The following is a 16,420-nucleotide window of genomic DNA, read 5'->3' on the forward strand; positions in this document are numbered from 1 at the left end:
CTAAGGACACATATCGTGAGCACAGCTGTCCACCCACTCTAACAGAGCTGGCGATGTGATGTCAGAGACATAAAAGTATGTCGTGTTCTCCTTACACTACTGCTAATTCACAGGAAGATTCGATACCTGCTCATCTTCTCAAGTCCCAACATCCGCATTAAAAAATAATAACCAAAAAAATAGGGCACAATTTTACATAATGAAGTATGGCATCTATGACTAAATCACTAGTCATTAAAGCTCAGTTTCATGTATGATTCCACATTACCAAAGAAAGTAGTTGTGAAATGTGTTAGGAAAGATATGTTATAGAGATGGCTGGTGAATCAGACGCAAAGACATGCCTGCACAAAGCAAATAAGGGCAAGGTAAAACCACAGGCAACCATTTCAAGTTCAGACTAAACTGTGGCTGTTAGATGACTCCCTCAGAATAAAAAGCTACAGAGAATTCACTGCCGATTTAATACCATCCGACAGCGACGACGCTGGATCTCAACATCGCTTCAGCTCAATCGAACTTCTCCCGGTGCTGCCGACTTGCTGCGGAAAGGGTCATTTCTCGGGGCAAGTGCAACAGAGCGCGCTTCATTGAAAAGGCCCCACGCAGTTTACAATAACAAGCCTCCGGGTCACTTAACAAAACTCTTTCAGTACGACATCTAATTTAAAGTCGTCGTGCATCCTGATCTAGACGCAATGCCACATTTTCCTGCATACAGCAGTGCAGTGTGTTTTACACAGCACATGGGAGTCTCAGCTGGCACTGGTCAAAACATTCCTCTGATAGACCACACAAGCTAACCACTGTATGCTGCTCAGAAAGCTACAACAGGAGCTACAAAGAGCCCAAAGAAGAAGTAACAGTGTGGCAGCCAAGATATCCCTAGTGTGAAAGATGAAGGTGCCATCACCAAATGGGCAAAAATAGCACGCGTGGCAGGATTTTTGTGACTTACGGAGTTGAGCGTTAAAGTTTGCTCCATGTATGGCGCTGTGTGCTTTGCCCGTCTTCAGCGCTGCTCCACACGCCTGGTGTGTGTAAGAGAGTCCATCCGCTGGATCTCGCGCGGTGCGTGTGCAAGTCTGTGTTTGCAGTGCAGAGAGGCAGAGCTGAGCGAGGGAGGAGAGAGCGTGCAGAGGAGCCGAAAATCCTGACAGCCACTGAGAGTTCAAAAGCTCCCTCTCTCTTCCTCTGCTGCCGGTTCCTCTCTCTTTTCTCTCTCTCTCCCTCTCTCTTTCTCTCTCTCTCTCTCTATCAATATCCCTCCCCTCGTTTTCTCTCTCCCTCCCTCTCTCGCTCTCTTTGCTGTGAATTCCTCCTCATTCCTTCTCTATTTACCTCCCTCTCCGTCTATGTGTCTTCATGCCCTGTCTGGGTTTCTGCTACGCCCACAGCATACATCTCTTACCCACAATCATGTAAACAAGAGCCGCTAATGTTTCCACACCTAAAAGGAAAGGAGAGGGAGAAACTTCAGGCACGGAGCAAAGAGGCAACAAATTTCCCCAGCAGGCAGATAGGCTATGCCCGAATCAAACAGCGTGCATTAGCCATTAACGGCTCGCAGGAACAGATGTTCTCAAATGCCGCAACACCTCCGAACATAGTCAGATTGAGCACAGTCGCAGCAGCCAGCTAATGGTGTCATCTTTGCAAAGTTGAACACACTGTCGTCTGCTGAGCATGGAGGGCGCAAAGCATCTGTTTGCAGCTGAGTGTGTGATGAGTGAGACACAGGCTTACAGCACCGGAGCAGTGGGATGTGGGGGCTGTGTGTGGGTGTGTGGGTGTGTGTGTGTGTGTGTGTGTGTGTGGGGGGGGGGGGGGGGGGGGGGGGGTTGCAGTGGGGCTCTGAATGAGAAATAATACAAGGATGTACAAAACAGGACACTCTTCAGCACGAAGAAAAGCTTAGCATCGGAATAGTCTTTAAGGCAAAAGCAGCAGGGGCAAAAAAAATGAATTACCACATACACAAGCACAGGGTTATATAGCAGTTTCTTCTTCTGGTGAAGAAGGAAGGCAAACACTGAAAAGCAACAATACTGCTACTACTATGACATGTCAGAGCCGTGTGAGGAAAGATTCCAGAAGTATTCTCATTTCTGGCCACTGTGTCACCCACAGTTTCAGATTGTTATGGACACACCCACAAAATGCTACAAGAACGCATACAGAAGTTATCCATGAGGGGGAACTCCTAAAGAGCCTCACAGTGTCCTTGTGAGTTCAGATGCACTGAATGAGAGCTTATCGTGTGTTTTCTGAAAAGGCTTGCTATGAGAACAGTCCTTCACAACTATACACAAGTCAGAAAATCCTGCAGAAACCAAACACTTGGACAGGAGTTTCTCCCTGTATTAACCTCCAAGGACCTGGCATCCACATATGTGGACATCACATTTTGGGTTATTTAGACGAAAATACTCAATTTTGCTCTACAAGGGCCTGATATCCACTTATGAGGACATTATACTGCTACTGTTCTATCAAGATTTTAAACAAATATCCTCATATGTGGCTCTAATTTTTTATAAAAACAAAAATAAGGTTAAAAAACATCTGGTAATTCTTTGTTTTTACATTCATTGGGCCCCAATATGCCCAAATATCAAAGAGAAATTAAAAATGCATGCCGTGGAAGAGCTCGGATCTTAGGAGGTTAAAGAGTCTTCTGAGGTGAAGAGTTTACTACGGTGCATCAGCTTGCTGTGTCCATCATTTGTCACTTGTTTTTGCTCTGAAGGGGATCACAACCTTCAAAGTAGGGGGGAAACAAGTCCTTAAATTTCACTTCATTCTTCAAAGATTCCCATGCTAAAAATAATTTCCAGAGCAGGTCATTCTCCAAATCTGGTGCTTAAGAGGCATCACCCAATTCTGCATATGTGTAAGTCTATAAGAACCAAATTGGTGCCATTGGATGGCTTTAATTTGCTATGGGAGAACAGAGTTGCTTATAGAAAACCTGATATCTGGCCATGACTGCAAGATGAAAGCTTGTGAAATTAAAATCCAGAGCAGAGCCTGAGGTGCACACTGAAAAGTCTCTGAAAATCCTAAATTCCCTAAACTCTTATTATTTGGAATGTATAGCAGTACCGTGACTTAAAACTGCAGATTAAAAACAGATTTTATCACTGAAAATTTGAATTTGGGATTTTTGGAAATTACACACACCACATCCTACTGAATACAGAGTAGTGATATCATACGGCTCGATCTGTGGAAGTGCATTAGTGCATGTGGCATGGGTAAAATACACATTTGTGAAGGCACCATTAATGCTGAACAATATATGCAGCAATATATCATCATACAGCCATCTTATTAAAGGAGGGCCTATGCAAACCGCATTCTGCATGTAGAAGCACAGCTCTGTAAAACAGAGTCTGGGTCTTAAACTGCCACCTGCTGAAAACATTTGGCACATTATGAAACAGAGACAAACAAACCCACAATACAGCAACCTGTTATGAAACCAGCTCTAATTTAAGCAAGGATGAGCAATATTTTGCTTTAAGCTACAGGCATTAATGTCGTCAGTTGGAAATACTCACACTGATGTTAAAAGAATCGTTAAACGGGCCCCTGTCCATTTTGTTTTATATTGGTGCTTAGCACAAAAAATGAGCCCTATATTTTAAAACAAGCAAAGTTACATTTCTTCATTTCATTCTATTCCATTTTCTGTCATTTTATAGTGTCCCTACATAGATTGTAAATAAAACATGGACACAGCCACCATAAGATTACCCGTTAATTAGTGCAATCTCATTGTGATACTCACAACTCATTATTTTCACTGTTGCACTGCTGGTGTTTTGAAACCAGGAGCAATGGGCACGATGTAGATGTGAGTGCAAAACTGAGGAAAACTAACTACTTGAGACTGAAAAACTGTTAGTCAATGAGCCTTTCTGACTCTTAATTTACAAAATGAAACCTTGTTTTATTTGAAATCTCCTGAAACTAGCATTTAAGCAAATAGGCCCGCTGTCTGTTTTGAATGCAAGTTTAAAAGCTCTTTTACAATGGCTTCATTTTTCAGACAATGAAGCTATAGCTATCTTTTAGATACAGTGTTTGCAGGAAATGCAGATAAGCACGATTACACTGCATGTGATTACTAACAGAAGTCATGTAGTACTCTTGTCTGTAGATAATCAACAATTAGTATCAAAACGTATGCTGTATTTAACTGAGCCAACTGAGACTAGCCTAAGCCTGCCTCTCTTTGTTTGTGCCACTGCAGGTCCCACCAGCATAGAGATGATAAAACAAAGATATCAAAGATCTACAAAACAATGTAACAGATCAAACTAACGCTGAGAGACAAGGGGAAGAGATTAGATAATTTCACAGACTGCTTCAAGCATGAGAACACCTACCTTTCTATTCAGCCAATGTTATTTTGTACAAGCAGAGTATATGACAGCTCAAAACATCCCCTTTTAAATTTAACAGCAGGCAGGAATAGACACCTCATAACAGCACTAGAGAAGAGATGTCTTAGTTGCTAGGGGTGATGGCATACTCAGAGGCAATTTTACTCTTGATTGATGCAAAGTAATTAGCTATTTCTGGTAAGTCATAAAAAGTAAACAATGAAACACACCGTTAGACCCACGCATGGTGAGGAAATCTTTGCACACGAGCCAACAAGAAGTTACGAAACAAAATAAAAATACACTTTTTAATTTTTTCAAATTTTTTTTTTACTGGTAAAAGTTTGTAACCTCGCTTAAAAACAAAAGCTACTCAGATTCGTACATGTGAACATACAGTGAGGATTAGGAGATGAAGTGGGAGGTGGGGTATTATAACCTATAGCTGATTAAGAAAGTAGCTTAACAGTAAAGAAGGAAGACATCTCCAGGTAAACATTTTATTATTGGTATTAACAGCGCTCTTTAGTGTGTGTTGAGACATTCCTGAGGAGCAGATTTGTGGTGTGATGTTTTGAACGCAATGTGGATCCTGCAAGTGTGCTCCTATGTGGACCCACAACACAGTCTGCCACTTTCTGGATCATTTTTGCGCCTGTTTGTGTGCATTCGGAGCAATTACAAGACATAAGAGCACGTATGTGTGTAGTTTTGTGAATATGAATCAGAATCAGTGTGCCTAAGTAATGCGTGCATGCACAGACCCACTGCAGAAAGAGGGTTCCTCAGAAACATTAATATAAGAAAATGTGAGCATGATATTCCATCGTGCTGCAGCGCTCATTAGTGACACCAAACAAACAGGAACATGCCTCTGGCTTACACAAAGACCACTTTGTGAGCCACCCCTTGCCACAAGTGTAAGCGCAAACACAGAGTTCAAGGCAACGGAAATGTGAGGTTTAAAAAAAGAAGAGAAAAAAAAGCTGAAGTGTAAAAGGGAGGGGGTATGGTTCAAACGTCCACATTAATGAGGTAATTTGTGTACATACAGGCCAACCAGAATGGGAAAGACAGAAGACTATCAGAGCATTAAAATGAAAAAACACTTTCCATGTTTCAAATTCATAGGATAAAGGGTGAGGAAGGAAAAAGAACTTACGTCAAGGTCATCCAGCGATCGCGCCAGGCTGAGACGTTTGGCAGAACGACGTTTAGACGCACGAATAGCGCCTACACCCCAAAACCTGGAACCCTGAAGGCAAGAGTATTTAAATCACCATTACTGATTTAACTTTTGAACACAAGACACTGTCTCTCCTAGAAAATCAAGTTACCAAACTACAACTTAGTAACTGTTAAACTACTGTCACTGACATCTATTTATCTGCAGAAATTTTTTGCTTATTTAACTGTAAAACACGACATTTGCTATGACTGTTGGAGATAATGTCATAATTTCCGAGAACTGAACTGTTTGTGATACATTTTTGCCCGGAGAGTCAAGATAATGGAGTTACTCGCGGATAGGAGAAAATGAAAATGTAACAGTATAAGCAAAGTGAGAATTGAATTTGAGATGAGTTTGTTCAAACACATCTTTCTGGGAATCTAAAATGATCCACGAGATCTGACAGATTTCTCTCCTGGTGCTTCTACATTCACATATAATTGCACACTAATGTCACAGTCTCTCGATGGAAACACAATCGCTAATACCTTAAAGATACTGCATTCTAACCAGCCACCGCATACTCTTGTGACTGGAGATGTTTTGTGTCTAATGCTTGCAGATAATTACTGCTGCATGACATGGGCTCTACCCTGTAATTTGCCTGGCTTCCTGTTCAAGATTGTCTTTTTTTCTGATCTAATGCAAGCTGCTGGGAAAAGATGCAATCAAGCTCTGACTTGGAAACACAGGGCAATGCTTCTCTTAAAGAAATAAACTTAAATAAAAACCTCAAAAAATACATCACATGAGATTTTTTTTAATTATATATTCTGTAGCCAAACTTAATCTAAAGCCCGCTGCATGTGTCCCTGATTACAAAGTTATTTACAAACACAAGCTCGCCTACATGCTGACTAATTTGAGTCTGTTGCTTAGTGAAAAAGACGACTTCAGAGATACTTTAGACGTGTAATTGTGGTCCTTGGAGCTCATGGATACACAGGGACATCTTGTGGACAAAGAGGAAACCAACAGTAAAAAAAAACCTCTTTATAAAGTTGCACATTAACTTTCAGCAGGTGTTTTCTGAGCTCAATTCACACACTGCACCAACTGAGCATTGAGCAGTGATATTTTATTTCATGTTAGGTGCCACCAAAAACAGACTTACTAACACCCCCTTGATGTCGGGAAACTCGATTCTTTCTGAGCATTTAATACTTCCAGAGCCACTATAAGCACAGAAACAGATGCTCTTGCCTCAAGGTGACAGGAATAATAAACTTTACATTTTAGCTAAGAAACCTGCACAGCACTTAAGTAAAAGCATTTAATTCAACAAGAATACAAAAAAAAAGTTTTAAAGAGTTTCTGAAAGACAGGACACCTCATGCTTGTTGCTGATCACATAAAATGTCTCTGTCAGGACACCTATAAAGATCCTATAAACATCACCAGGTACTTCAAGGGGACATATTAAGGACCTACCGCAGGGACGTCATTTCTGACTTGCATTCTAGCTTGCTAGAGCTTTGCATGACTCACACCTCAAAATAATCCTTATTAATTTGATGATGGGCCTTGGTGCAGTTGCTCAGTTCATTCTCAGTCTGAAATAAACTATTTTAGGTCCTCCCCTTTAAAACTACTTTCTTGGATTGGCTGCAGCATACAAAGAGCAGGTAGTTGGGCTTCTGTGTGCCATTTTTAATTTGAGCATCTGCAATTTTAACAGTACATACGCGATAAAAACAGAAAAAAAAGCATATAATGGCCCCCTCACACAAATTTTAACCTTTTGGGTTCAAATACATGATAAATATATGATTTTTCATATTTGACTCTTGTGGAAGTTAAATGCCTGAAACCTGTATTTTAGATCACAGGTCATTTATACATACTCATAAACCTCATTAACTACTTCAATGGCAGCATAAGAAATGTTTATTTTTTAATTCTTTAGATTGCAGCTTTAAAGTAAAAAAGAAAAAAAAAAGAATGTCTTACTTACATTTCTAGTGCTGCCATCCTTTTGCTGCTTCTGTCTCTGTTCTACAAACTTTCTGGTCCATTCCTCCCTGGGAGGCAGCATCATGACTTCAGCTGACTGGTATCTTTCCGAGGGTATCTGGCTCATTGGAGGTGGCAGGTTATTGGTGCTGGCACTAAGACTATTGTGTGAGGGCCAGTTGTTGTTGGATGTTTCACATGGTGCCGGATCACTACTCAGGACTTTTGGCCACTTTGGCTTTGAGAACCACCTTTGGCTCCCTCTGAGAGGATCTCCAGAGAAGTTTGGTTTTTTATCCAAACGCATAAGAGGTGGTGGGGGCTTGAACTGGAACTGTAGCCTGGGTGGGGGTCCTCCATAAAAGCTAACTAAAGAATCTGGGCCAGGTAATGACTCTGAAAGGGAATCTGTGCTGGTAGTGTTCTCTGGATTAAGTTTTTGGCCATTCTTGGAGAGGGTTATGGGGGTGAGGCCCTCAGCCGGAGGATAATCCCATGGACAGCTGGGGAGGTGGGCCCCAGGATGGTTTTGGATCACAGAAGGGAAATCCCTGTCCGCTCTCTCCTCAGGGGGAGAAGCATTTCCAATACCACTGTCCCCATTGCTGCTGGCACTGCCACGTTTGGCAGTGCTGACGTTCTCCTTGGCATGCTCCTGGGCTTCTGCATCCAGTTTCACTCTTAGTCTTTCCACAGCCTCCCCCATGTCACTGTAAAGTACTGTTACAAAGTTAAGAACATCTGTGGGAGTCTGTGGGAATTCCAGGCAGCCCGAGGCATCTGGATCTGGAGTGCAATTGAAACCAAAACGGCCAGCAATCCCAGTGTGATCCTTGTGTTTTCCCAGCTCTGGGTCAATGAAAAAAACATGGCAGGAGGCACGCAGAGGACTATCTTCTGGCACACGGCCATTAATAATATGCCCTGTGGTGACCAGGCAAAAAAAACGTGGGTCTTCAGTACACACAGCCCCCAAGACCAGGTTCTCAGCAGGGAAAGCTGCCAAAACAGCTCCAGCGTCGTCACAAAGACGAATGCAATCAAACATGATCTTCATCATCACCAGGGTATGGGTGTCCTGCTCAGTGCCCAGCTGTCGGATTCGCTCCAGAATGGCCTTTGAACAGTCCTCTGATTCACTAGTGTTCAAAATCAGCTCTGTGGAGCTCAGGTAACCAACCACCAAAGTCATGTTCAAAACACCCCAGTCTGGATTGGCTTCGTCTGTAATAACAGAGTCTGCATCCCCAGACGTGGAAGTCTCCTCCCTTGGCTGCTCAGCTAAAGCACTCCACTGCTGTGACCACTGTGACATATCCGGCTCTGAAACCGGCCTCTGTTTGGCGGCAACCGAACAACTCGCGTTAAAAGAGGAGTTGCTTGAGTCATCTGAGACGGTGCGGAAAACACTTGCCTTTTGGAAAACGCCACTTTTGTGAGCAAACCCAAATTTCACATCATTAAGGATTGGGTTTCCTAACACTCGGCCTTCAGCCTGCACCACCAAGCACAGGGGTCCTTTGCAGCTGCCAATCAGCTGCACCACAGCCTCATGAGAAGCAGTGGACACGTCACTTCCATTGATGACCATGATGCAATCTCCTTGTCTGAGCCCCACCAAGTATGCCGGGCTTCCTTCCAGGATGCCGCTCAACATGCACGGCCTCTGTCCTGAAATAGTAAAGCCATATCCAGCCCGACCACGGATGACCTCCACGCTCTTGAACTCACCGGATGCATTCATATCCAGACGCCTCCTCGCGCCCTCAGGCTGTCCCTGTATCCTCATCTTTGTTGCCGCATGTGGGAACTGAAACACTTGCCCGTTGCCAACACTATTGTGTTGTTGTCATCCTATGGTAACACAAAGCAAAACACAAGGACAAAAAGTAAAGAAGACGACATCTTTTTCCACCACATCAAATTGTTCAAAGACTTAATAAATTACAACTCATGCATTAAAATGTCAAAAATACTTGCCAATAAACGACAGCTCTAGTTCTTTGTGAAAACTAATGAGAAGTTCTACAGCACATTTTATTAATTACATTAAATGGTTATTTTATTGATGAATACTGCTAATAAATAATGTAAAGACCATATACTGAAAACAGAATAACATCTTTTTTTTAAGTAGAGTTAGAAAAAGCAGGGTGTTTTTCTAACTCTATCTTTGCTCTCACCTAGTCAACAAATTCATTTAATTTAATCAGTTTCAATTAATAACCAAGTAACGCAACCCACATCAATCTTATTTCTGTAATTATCTGTCAGAGCTAAAACAGAGGCAGCTTTTATGTGCAAACACGGCTCGCATATTACTCCCAGTCACCCCTCCACCCACTCCCCAAAACACACCGCCAGCTGGCTCCCTGCTCACCACCACTTTAATGAAGGACTCTGGTGTCGGTAAGCCACAGTTTTTAAATGTTCCAATACTTAAGTCACCGCCCGAGTCATTTTATGAGGGGAAAAAAACGAAACAAAAATAGCGAAAGCTAGCTCCTGCTTTACTTTTTTCAGAGTTTTGGCAACTTTAAGGCGACAAACAATGTTCACGTAGCTCGAAACTTTGACAACAATTAAGTCTTTATCGGGGAAAAAAAATTAACAGTACCTGCTTTTAAAGTTGTGCCAGAAAAAAAAGCCCACGGGTTTTACGTTTACGTTAACACGAGTCTACCACGTTTACATTTTCCGCTTCACGCGTCCATTTTTTTTTTCTCTATTCTCTCCCTGCAGTGATTCGGTACTCCATATGGCAGAGCTCGAGGGCACCACCTCCATCCATTCACTCACCACGGAAATCACAAAGCGTCTTTCACTGTAACCATGACAGCGTAACGTCTTCGGAACATGTGACTCCTCCCACTGGCCAATCAGCATCTCCTTTGCGTTCAATATTCAAACAGTGGGAGTGACGCTATTGGCTGACAATGATGGCAGTTGACAAGCTTTATTTTTCCCTTAAGTAAAGTAAAGTATGTATATATTTTTTTATTTATATATGATATTTTTAATAAATAACTCTGCTTAAGTATACAAGTGAGAGCACAGAAAGTTCACTGGAGACTCTGTAATCACCCCTGACATATGTCTAAAAGGAGGAATATAATGAAATTTAAAAGGCACTGCCCATGCAATGGTGATAAGTTGATCACTTAAAAACCAAAAAGTAAAAATAAAAAAGGTCTTACCCATATGACTCTGCAGTTACTGCAGTATGTCTCATCCACTTTGCCTGTGGTTAGCTCCTTCCCCTCCACTCGACTGTGGCTCTTTACGGCGGATGGTGTGTAAACACTAACTCTGGTCAAAGGGCTGCAACGGTTGCCTCACCCCTGGCCTTACTACACATGTGCGGTGTAGCTTACTCATTTGCAAGAAGCTGACAGCCGTTTTGACAAACCACTATATAACAACAGGATTAGAAGTCTAATGCAATGACGTTGCACTTTATGATTTATTTATTATGGCTGTGAGCATACTATCCAAACACAGGCCACACAGTTCAGTGTGTTATAAGGAAACAAACGATGTTGCTTTCTCATTTTCATGAAGGAGTGACTTCCATTGAGCTGGTGTAATGTGTGATGGAACTAGCCTAATCCCCCCTATTTCTCCAAATCCTCTTAAAATGGGCTGAAAGGCACAGACCTTAATATTTCAGCTAACGTCAGCCTCCACCCTCTGTGTATTTTGCATCCCAATAATTGCACTGTAGAGTCACGGAGATGGGGGATGTTAGAGTGAAAGACAGCAGCAGGTTATCTTTGCATAGTTGTCAGTTCTCAAGAAACAAATCTCTGGGTTTCTGCCTTGAATGAAAGCTTCCATATATATCAAATCCTAAAACTAAATGCTGTAAAAATGCTATTATATGACTTTTATTAGCCACTATCAGTGTCTTTGTTATGATACAAATAGAAGAATCTGTCTGACTTGTCAGAGTCTCATTATGACTAATGACCCATATTCCTAGAAATTTTTATGTGGAACTAAATATGATATCAGTATAACACTATAAAAATCAAGGTTACCAATCACTCTGTCACATTCTCATGCAAAAGAAAGTCAGGAATGTTTCATTAAAGCTACTATTTTGCACAAAAAGACATAGTCAAGGTTTCTTTTTCTGAGAAATCTCAAGCAGCTTGTGTTGCCATTTGCTGGCAGCTCTTTACCAAATGACTGCAGTAACAGTGGGGATTACCGCCTAAATTCCTGGTTCATGGTTGCTACAAATTGCCCTGTTTTGGCATCAGACCTCCCATGTAACATGTAATTATCCTGGCAAAAAAAAAATGATGGCTGTTGTTCCCACAGTGATTTTTATTAGGGTACTTGGCAAATTATCAAGAAATCTTATACAACTGTTCCTAAAATGAAAATGTACAGTGGAGCCCGACGTTGATGCTAAAGTGCTAACAAATGCAATAACATGTTTATCTTCTACAAATGATGCTCCTCCAGAAATGGTAAAAGCCTGTATTCGTGCCTGTCTCTACCATTTCTACACAGAGCTTTACTCACAATAGGATAAACCTGGAATGGCAAAATAAAATACATAATTTTTTTGTATTCAACAAGGCTATAGGTGAGGCAATGCCCCCCAGTAAAAAAAACAAAACAAAACAAAACAAAACAAACAAAAAACACTTCATGGTTTTCCCGGATCCTTCACCCCACTCTGACCCCATGTGGCTGATGCAGTGGCGGGAAGCTGGATCATCTTCTCCAGGAGGTTCATCATGCGCTCCTGCAGCTGCAGGCACTGGACCTGGAGGAGGTTCTGTTGGTGCACGGCTCGACGCACCTCCCTGCACGTCTCCTCCATGGCCCGGCTCGACCTCTTCTGTTGCTGCAGCATAGCCTGCAAGACTCGCAGTTTCTTCCGCTTCAAGGACAGGTGCTTGCTGGCCTTCCTCTTCCTGGCCGAGATAGGATGTGAGCTGGGGGAGCAGAGAGGGGAACCTTTCAGAGCAGGCAGTGCCTGGTAAGAAGAGATCACACTGGGTTCCCATTTTCACAGGTTAGGTCCACGACCTTCAACATAACAGTGGTTTGTGTGCATTGGCTCCTCGCGCCGAAGGCAGAAATCATAGAAGTAAACCATTGCAAGTGTTTTACAACCAACTACTCTGGACGGCATTTAAAGGGAGTGAAACATGGCTTATTACTGGTAGCTACAATTTACAGATTTTTCTGACAATTGAGAGGCACAGTTTTAATAAGAAGACAGCCCTGAGGACACATCAGCTGGATGCATGTTTCTGATTTTGCCTAACCAGTACAGGCAGATTGTGGGCTGCAGCTTTCTGGAGAAGCAGCATGAGTGAGCGTTTGCTGTGGTTTGCCACAGGAAACTAATGGCAACAACAACAATAATGACAATAAAACACATCCAGATTGAATTTTAGCGCATCAGAGTGATTAGTTTTTTTTAAAGCAAGAACTTTTTGACTCATTTTTCAGCCCATCAAGTTTATTTGAGGGCTAAGGCTTGGTTTTAGGGTTAAAGAATTAGGGTGAATTTAAGACTTAGCACTTAGCTGTTATGGCTAAACGTAGAGTTAAGAGGCTTGGGAATGCATGAATGTCCCCAGAAAGATAGTGTGTGTGTCTGTCAGTGTGGAAACACTTTTAACAAGGAACTACATTTAGCCCCCCCAAAAAATGAGAACCGCTAATCTAAACAACCTCAAAATTGAGCACTGCCCTTGCCAGAGTCCCCAGCGACAGACTCACCAAGTCTGGAGTGGATCAGAGGAACAGACAGACAGACCTACACAGATTATTAGTAAGATATACTTTACAGAAACTAACAAAACTGTTAAAACGCAGAGAGAAAAAAGCAATCGTGTATATAATTTTAGCACTCAAGGTTTAAATAAAGCATAGCAACAAGTAACCCAGCTGAGGCAAGGGAGTCACTTTCAGTTATAGCTGGCAAGCTGAAAACTGCATAAAACTGTATATCTGGTGGGTTGCTTCTCTGAAACAATAGCATACAAAGGTCAGTTCATCTATTATTATCTTTATCAGTGTTTCAAAGGTGCACATATTCACTACGACACACACATGCACTGTGTGTCTCCTCTATTTCCTGTTACCTGGAGCCCTGTGTGTGCTCACTATCAGAGCTCAGCGAGTCCAGCTCTTGTTTGATCTCCATCTCGTCCGAGGAGCCTGTGTACTCTGGCAGGAATCCCATCAGCCCCTCCTCTGACTGTGGCACCAGGTTGTCTGTGGACTGGGAGGAAGTGGAGGGACCCGCCGCAGAGGCCTGAAACTCCAAAGAGTTCACCCTGCCGTTCTCCAGCGGCTTGGAGAGGATCTTCTCTATGGCCTTGTAGTACGGCCAATCCGGCGCCTCGCCACCTTCGCCAACTGTAGCTTTCAGTCGCCTGTTAAAGCAGAGAAATGTAAAAGAAAAAAATTGGGGGGGTGGTCATGCAGCAGCTGGAGCCATGACTTTGGACCGGTTTTTTGCACTTGCCTGTACTGAAAAGACATATTGGTGATTTTCATCTTGATCTCTTCCTTGAAGCGCTGCTCTCCCGTCAGCTGGAAGAACCTCTGGGACATCTTCTCGTAAACCTTAGCGTTCCTCTTGCTCATTTTCAGCTCGTTGTGGTGTTCCTCCCACACGTACAGGAGGGCTTTCATTTCGCCATCGGTCCAGTTCGGGGCCCGTCTGTGTTTCTCACTGTGGCCTGGCATCAGGTAGCTGAAACCATCCTCTGATGCCATTTTTTTTTTTTTTTTTTTTAAATGACTCTCTTGACCTGAGCCGGCTCTGTTTGCAGAGCTTTAGAGGTTGGTTTTGAAAGCCTTTTACTGTGCTAAAGAGCCGTGTTGAGTCTCCAGCAATGGAGGGATAGAAGCAGGAAGGCACACACACACCACCACCCTGCCTGTGCCTTTCCCCCTAGTCTAGCTGAAAGAGGACTCAAAATGGGGCCTAAGGCAGGAGAGGAATCCGGTTAAAAGCTTTTAGTGGTGCGTGATGTCACCGTGACATCAAGTTGCCCTGGCAACGGTGAGGGAGGCCCTTTATTTTCCCTCCCCTCTCCTCTAACCACTCCCATCTGCTCTCTCTCCCCTCCATTCTGCTTCACTGGAAGCACAAAAAGCTTTTAGTTGAAAGGCAGCAGTGTGAGCGCACAAGACTGCTGATGGTTTTGAAATATGAGCCTCCGGGGAGGGGAGGAGGGGTGGGAGGGGAAAAAAAGCACTGAGAGGGAGGAGGAGGAGGAGTGGAGACCATGGGTATGTGTTTCCCTGGCAACAAGGCAGTGGATTTGGTAGTCAGCCAGCACTCTGCTCCATTTAAAAGCTTTTAATAATACACAAGTCATTTTGAGATGAGGAGAGGGAGGATTTGCTTTATCTGGCAGGATGCGAGAAAAAAGAGAGCAGAAACACTCGCAGCCTGCAATTCAGACCTGAGAAAGCAAGCCCAGGCATCGCACCGCAAAGCTGTGAAGCACTTTTTTTTAGGTGGGGATAACAAAAGGGAGACATCAGACAAAACGGCAACGTGTAGTGATCAACTGCAGGCAACCGTCGAAGCAATACAACATGCTGTCTCCTGTAATCAGCTTTCTTTTCATAGTCGTGGTCAGCAGACAATGGACCCCTGCAGAAAGGGTTTCTCTGACCATTTGGGGACTCCCTCCCCCTACCCCCATTCCAGTCTCTGCAAAGGGCGGCTCTCCCCTGCCTCTCTGCGCATTAACCAGTTTATGTGCATATTTCTTTCCTTTCCCTCTACCTCCCCTGGTCTCATGTTTCTCTCAGTAGCATTTACGCACTGAAGCCCCACCGTCGTTCACACACAGACAGCGACTTAGCAGCAATTCAGCCCCTGCTTTGTCTCCCCCATTTTTATTTTTTATTTATTTTTTACTTTTGCCACCTTAAAACTGGCAATGCAGCAATAACCATCATGTATTCTCACTTTAGGTGCATTAGTGCCATTAGCTGCATTGCGTCCAGCTTAACTCAGTTGCAGGCTGATTAGATCTTTAACCCATCTGCTCCCCACTAACCTGACAGGCGGGCGCTGCATGTTCATACCGCTAATTGGCAGCTTTGCCCGATCCATCACATCTGTCACTTAAGATAAATCTCTGCCGTTGCAGAAATGGAAATGCAAACGAAAGTTGACGTGAAAGGTTCTCGGTGTGCTTGAAGAAATGTGACTGACACTTAAAAAGATTTTTTTTGAAAGGGTTGCAATCGTTGCCTCGTCGCGTTTTTGCTCCGGATTAAACAGTTGATCGTTTTTTGACTGAGTCTCAAAATGAGCCTCAAAATATTAAAAATATTCTGTCACTTCGGCTTATTTCAGCATCACGCCTGCCTCCCCCTCCTCTCTCTCTTTTCTCTGCGGTCCTTTATGATTGCATTTTAGTTACCGTTGTGCATTTTTTCATTCAATAAGGTGGAGGTAATCCAGACTAGTAATCCAGGAGCCAGACTAATCTGCGGATAAACTGTTTGATGCACTGCTCACGTCTGCAGGCAGAAGTCACTGTTGTGAGTGATCAGTAAAATAGAGCCACTTGGTAAAAAAGAAAAAAATGTATATATGTAAACAACGCATACTCAGAGATCTCGTTAAGGAATCTTTCATAGATTTCTAATTTCACCTCACTCACAGTGTAGTTTGTATTCACACATAAAGCATTTCAGAAATGATCAAATGTTGGATTAAAATGTCTTATCAGCCGATTTAACAAAGGTTTTCAGGAGAAACTGAACAACTTAAAATCTAATACATTCAGTCTCCTTTATAAGCATGCTGCTTATTTTTCATGCACTCTGTACTCTACACAGT

At 42.9% G+C, this 16,420-nt stretch overlaps 2 protein-coding genes across 5 annotated transcripts in view; both read right to left on the reverse strand.

The window, feature by feature from the left end:
* rgs12a (regulator of G protein signaling 12a) overlaps positions 1-10,355 on the reverse strand; it is a 43,896-nt gene extending 33,541 nt beyond the window's left edge. For 2 of the 4 annotated variants that reach the window (XM_063470000.1, XM_063469999.1), the window contains exons 1-3: positions 10,193-10,355; positions 7,577-9,429; positions 5,554-5,646 (exon numbers count right to left, since the gene is read on the reverse strand). In XM_063470000.1, the coding sequence (XP_063326070.1) occupies positions 5,554-5,646; positions 7,577-9,364 (1,881 nt within the window). In that variant the 5' untranslated portion in view covers positions 9,365-9,429; positions 10,193-10,355. Of the gene's footprint in view, positions 1-958; positions 1,205-5,553; positions 5,647-7,576; positions 9,430-10,192 lie in introns of those variants that run through there. The other 2 variants (XM_063470003.1, XM_063470001.1) reach the window with 1 other exon arrangement.
* Positions 10,356-11,924: 1,569 nt separating this feature from the next.
* Positions 11,925-14,679, reverse strand: msantd1 (Myb/SANT-like DNA-binding domain containing 1). Its single transcript, XM_063464951.1, has 3 exons — positions 14,075-14,679; positions 13,689-13,982; positions 11,925-12,527 (listed from the first exon to the last, which is right to left on the reverse strand). Exons 1-3 carry the CDS (start codon positions 14,326-14,328, stop codon positions 12,236-12,238), a joined length of 840 nt encoding a protein of 279 aa, XP_063321021.1. The 5' UTR covers positions 14,329-14,679; the 3' UTR covers positions 11,925-12,235.
* Between the last annotated feature and the right edge of the window lie 1,741 nt (positions 14,680-16,420).

Source organism: Pelmatolapia mariae, linkage group LG3_W, assembly GCF_036321145.2.
Source record: "Pelmatolapia mariae isolate MD_Pm_ZW linkage group LG3_W, Pm_UMD_F_2, whole genome shotgun sequence".
Lineage (NCBI taxonomy): Eukaryota > Metazoa > Chordata > Actinopteri > Cichliformes > Cichlidae > Pelmatolapia > Pelmatolapia mariae.

Bases quoted from the DNA above. Each gene is read 5' to 3' on its own strand.
- msantd1 (XM_063464951.1), bottom strand. From the start codon at position 14,328: ATGGCATCAGAGGATGGTTTCAGCTACCTGATGCCAGGCCACAGTGAG. The intron at 13,983-14,074 runs GCAAGTGCAAAA...CTGCTTTAACAG, and splicing joins AATATGTCTTTTCAGTACAG to GCGACTGAAAGCTACAGTTG. The intron at 12,528-13,688 runs GTAACAGGAAAT...CTGCTCCCCCAG, and splicing joins GAGCACACACAGGGCTCCAG to CTCACATCCTATCTCGGCCA.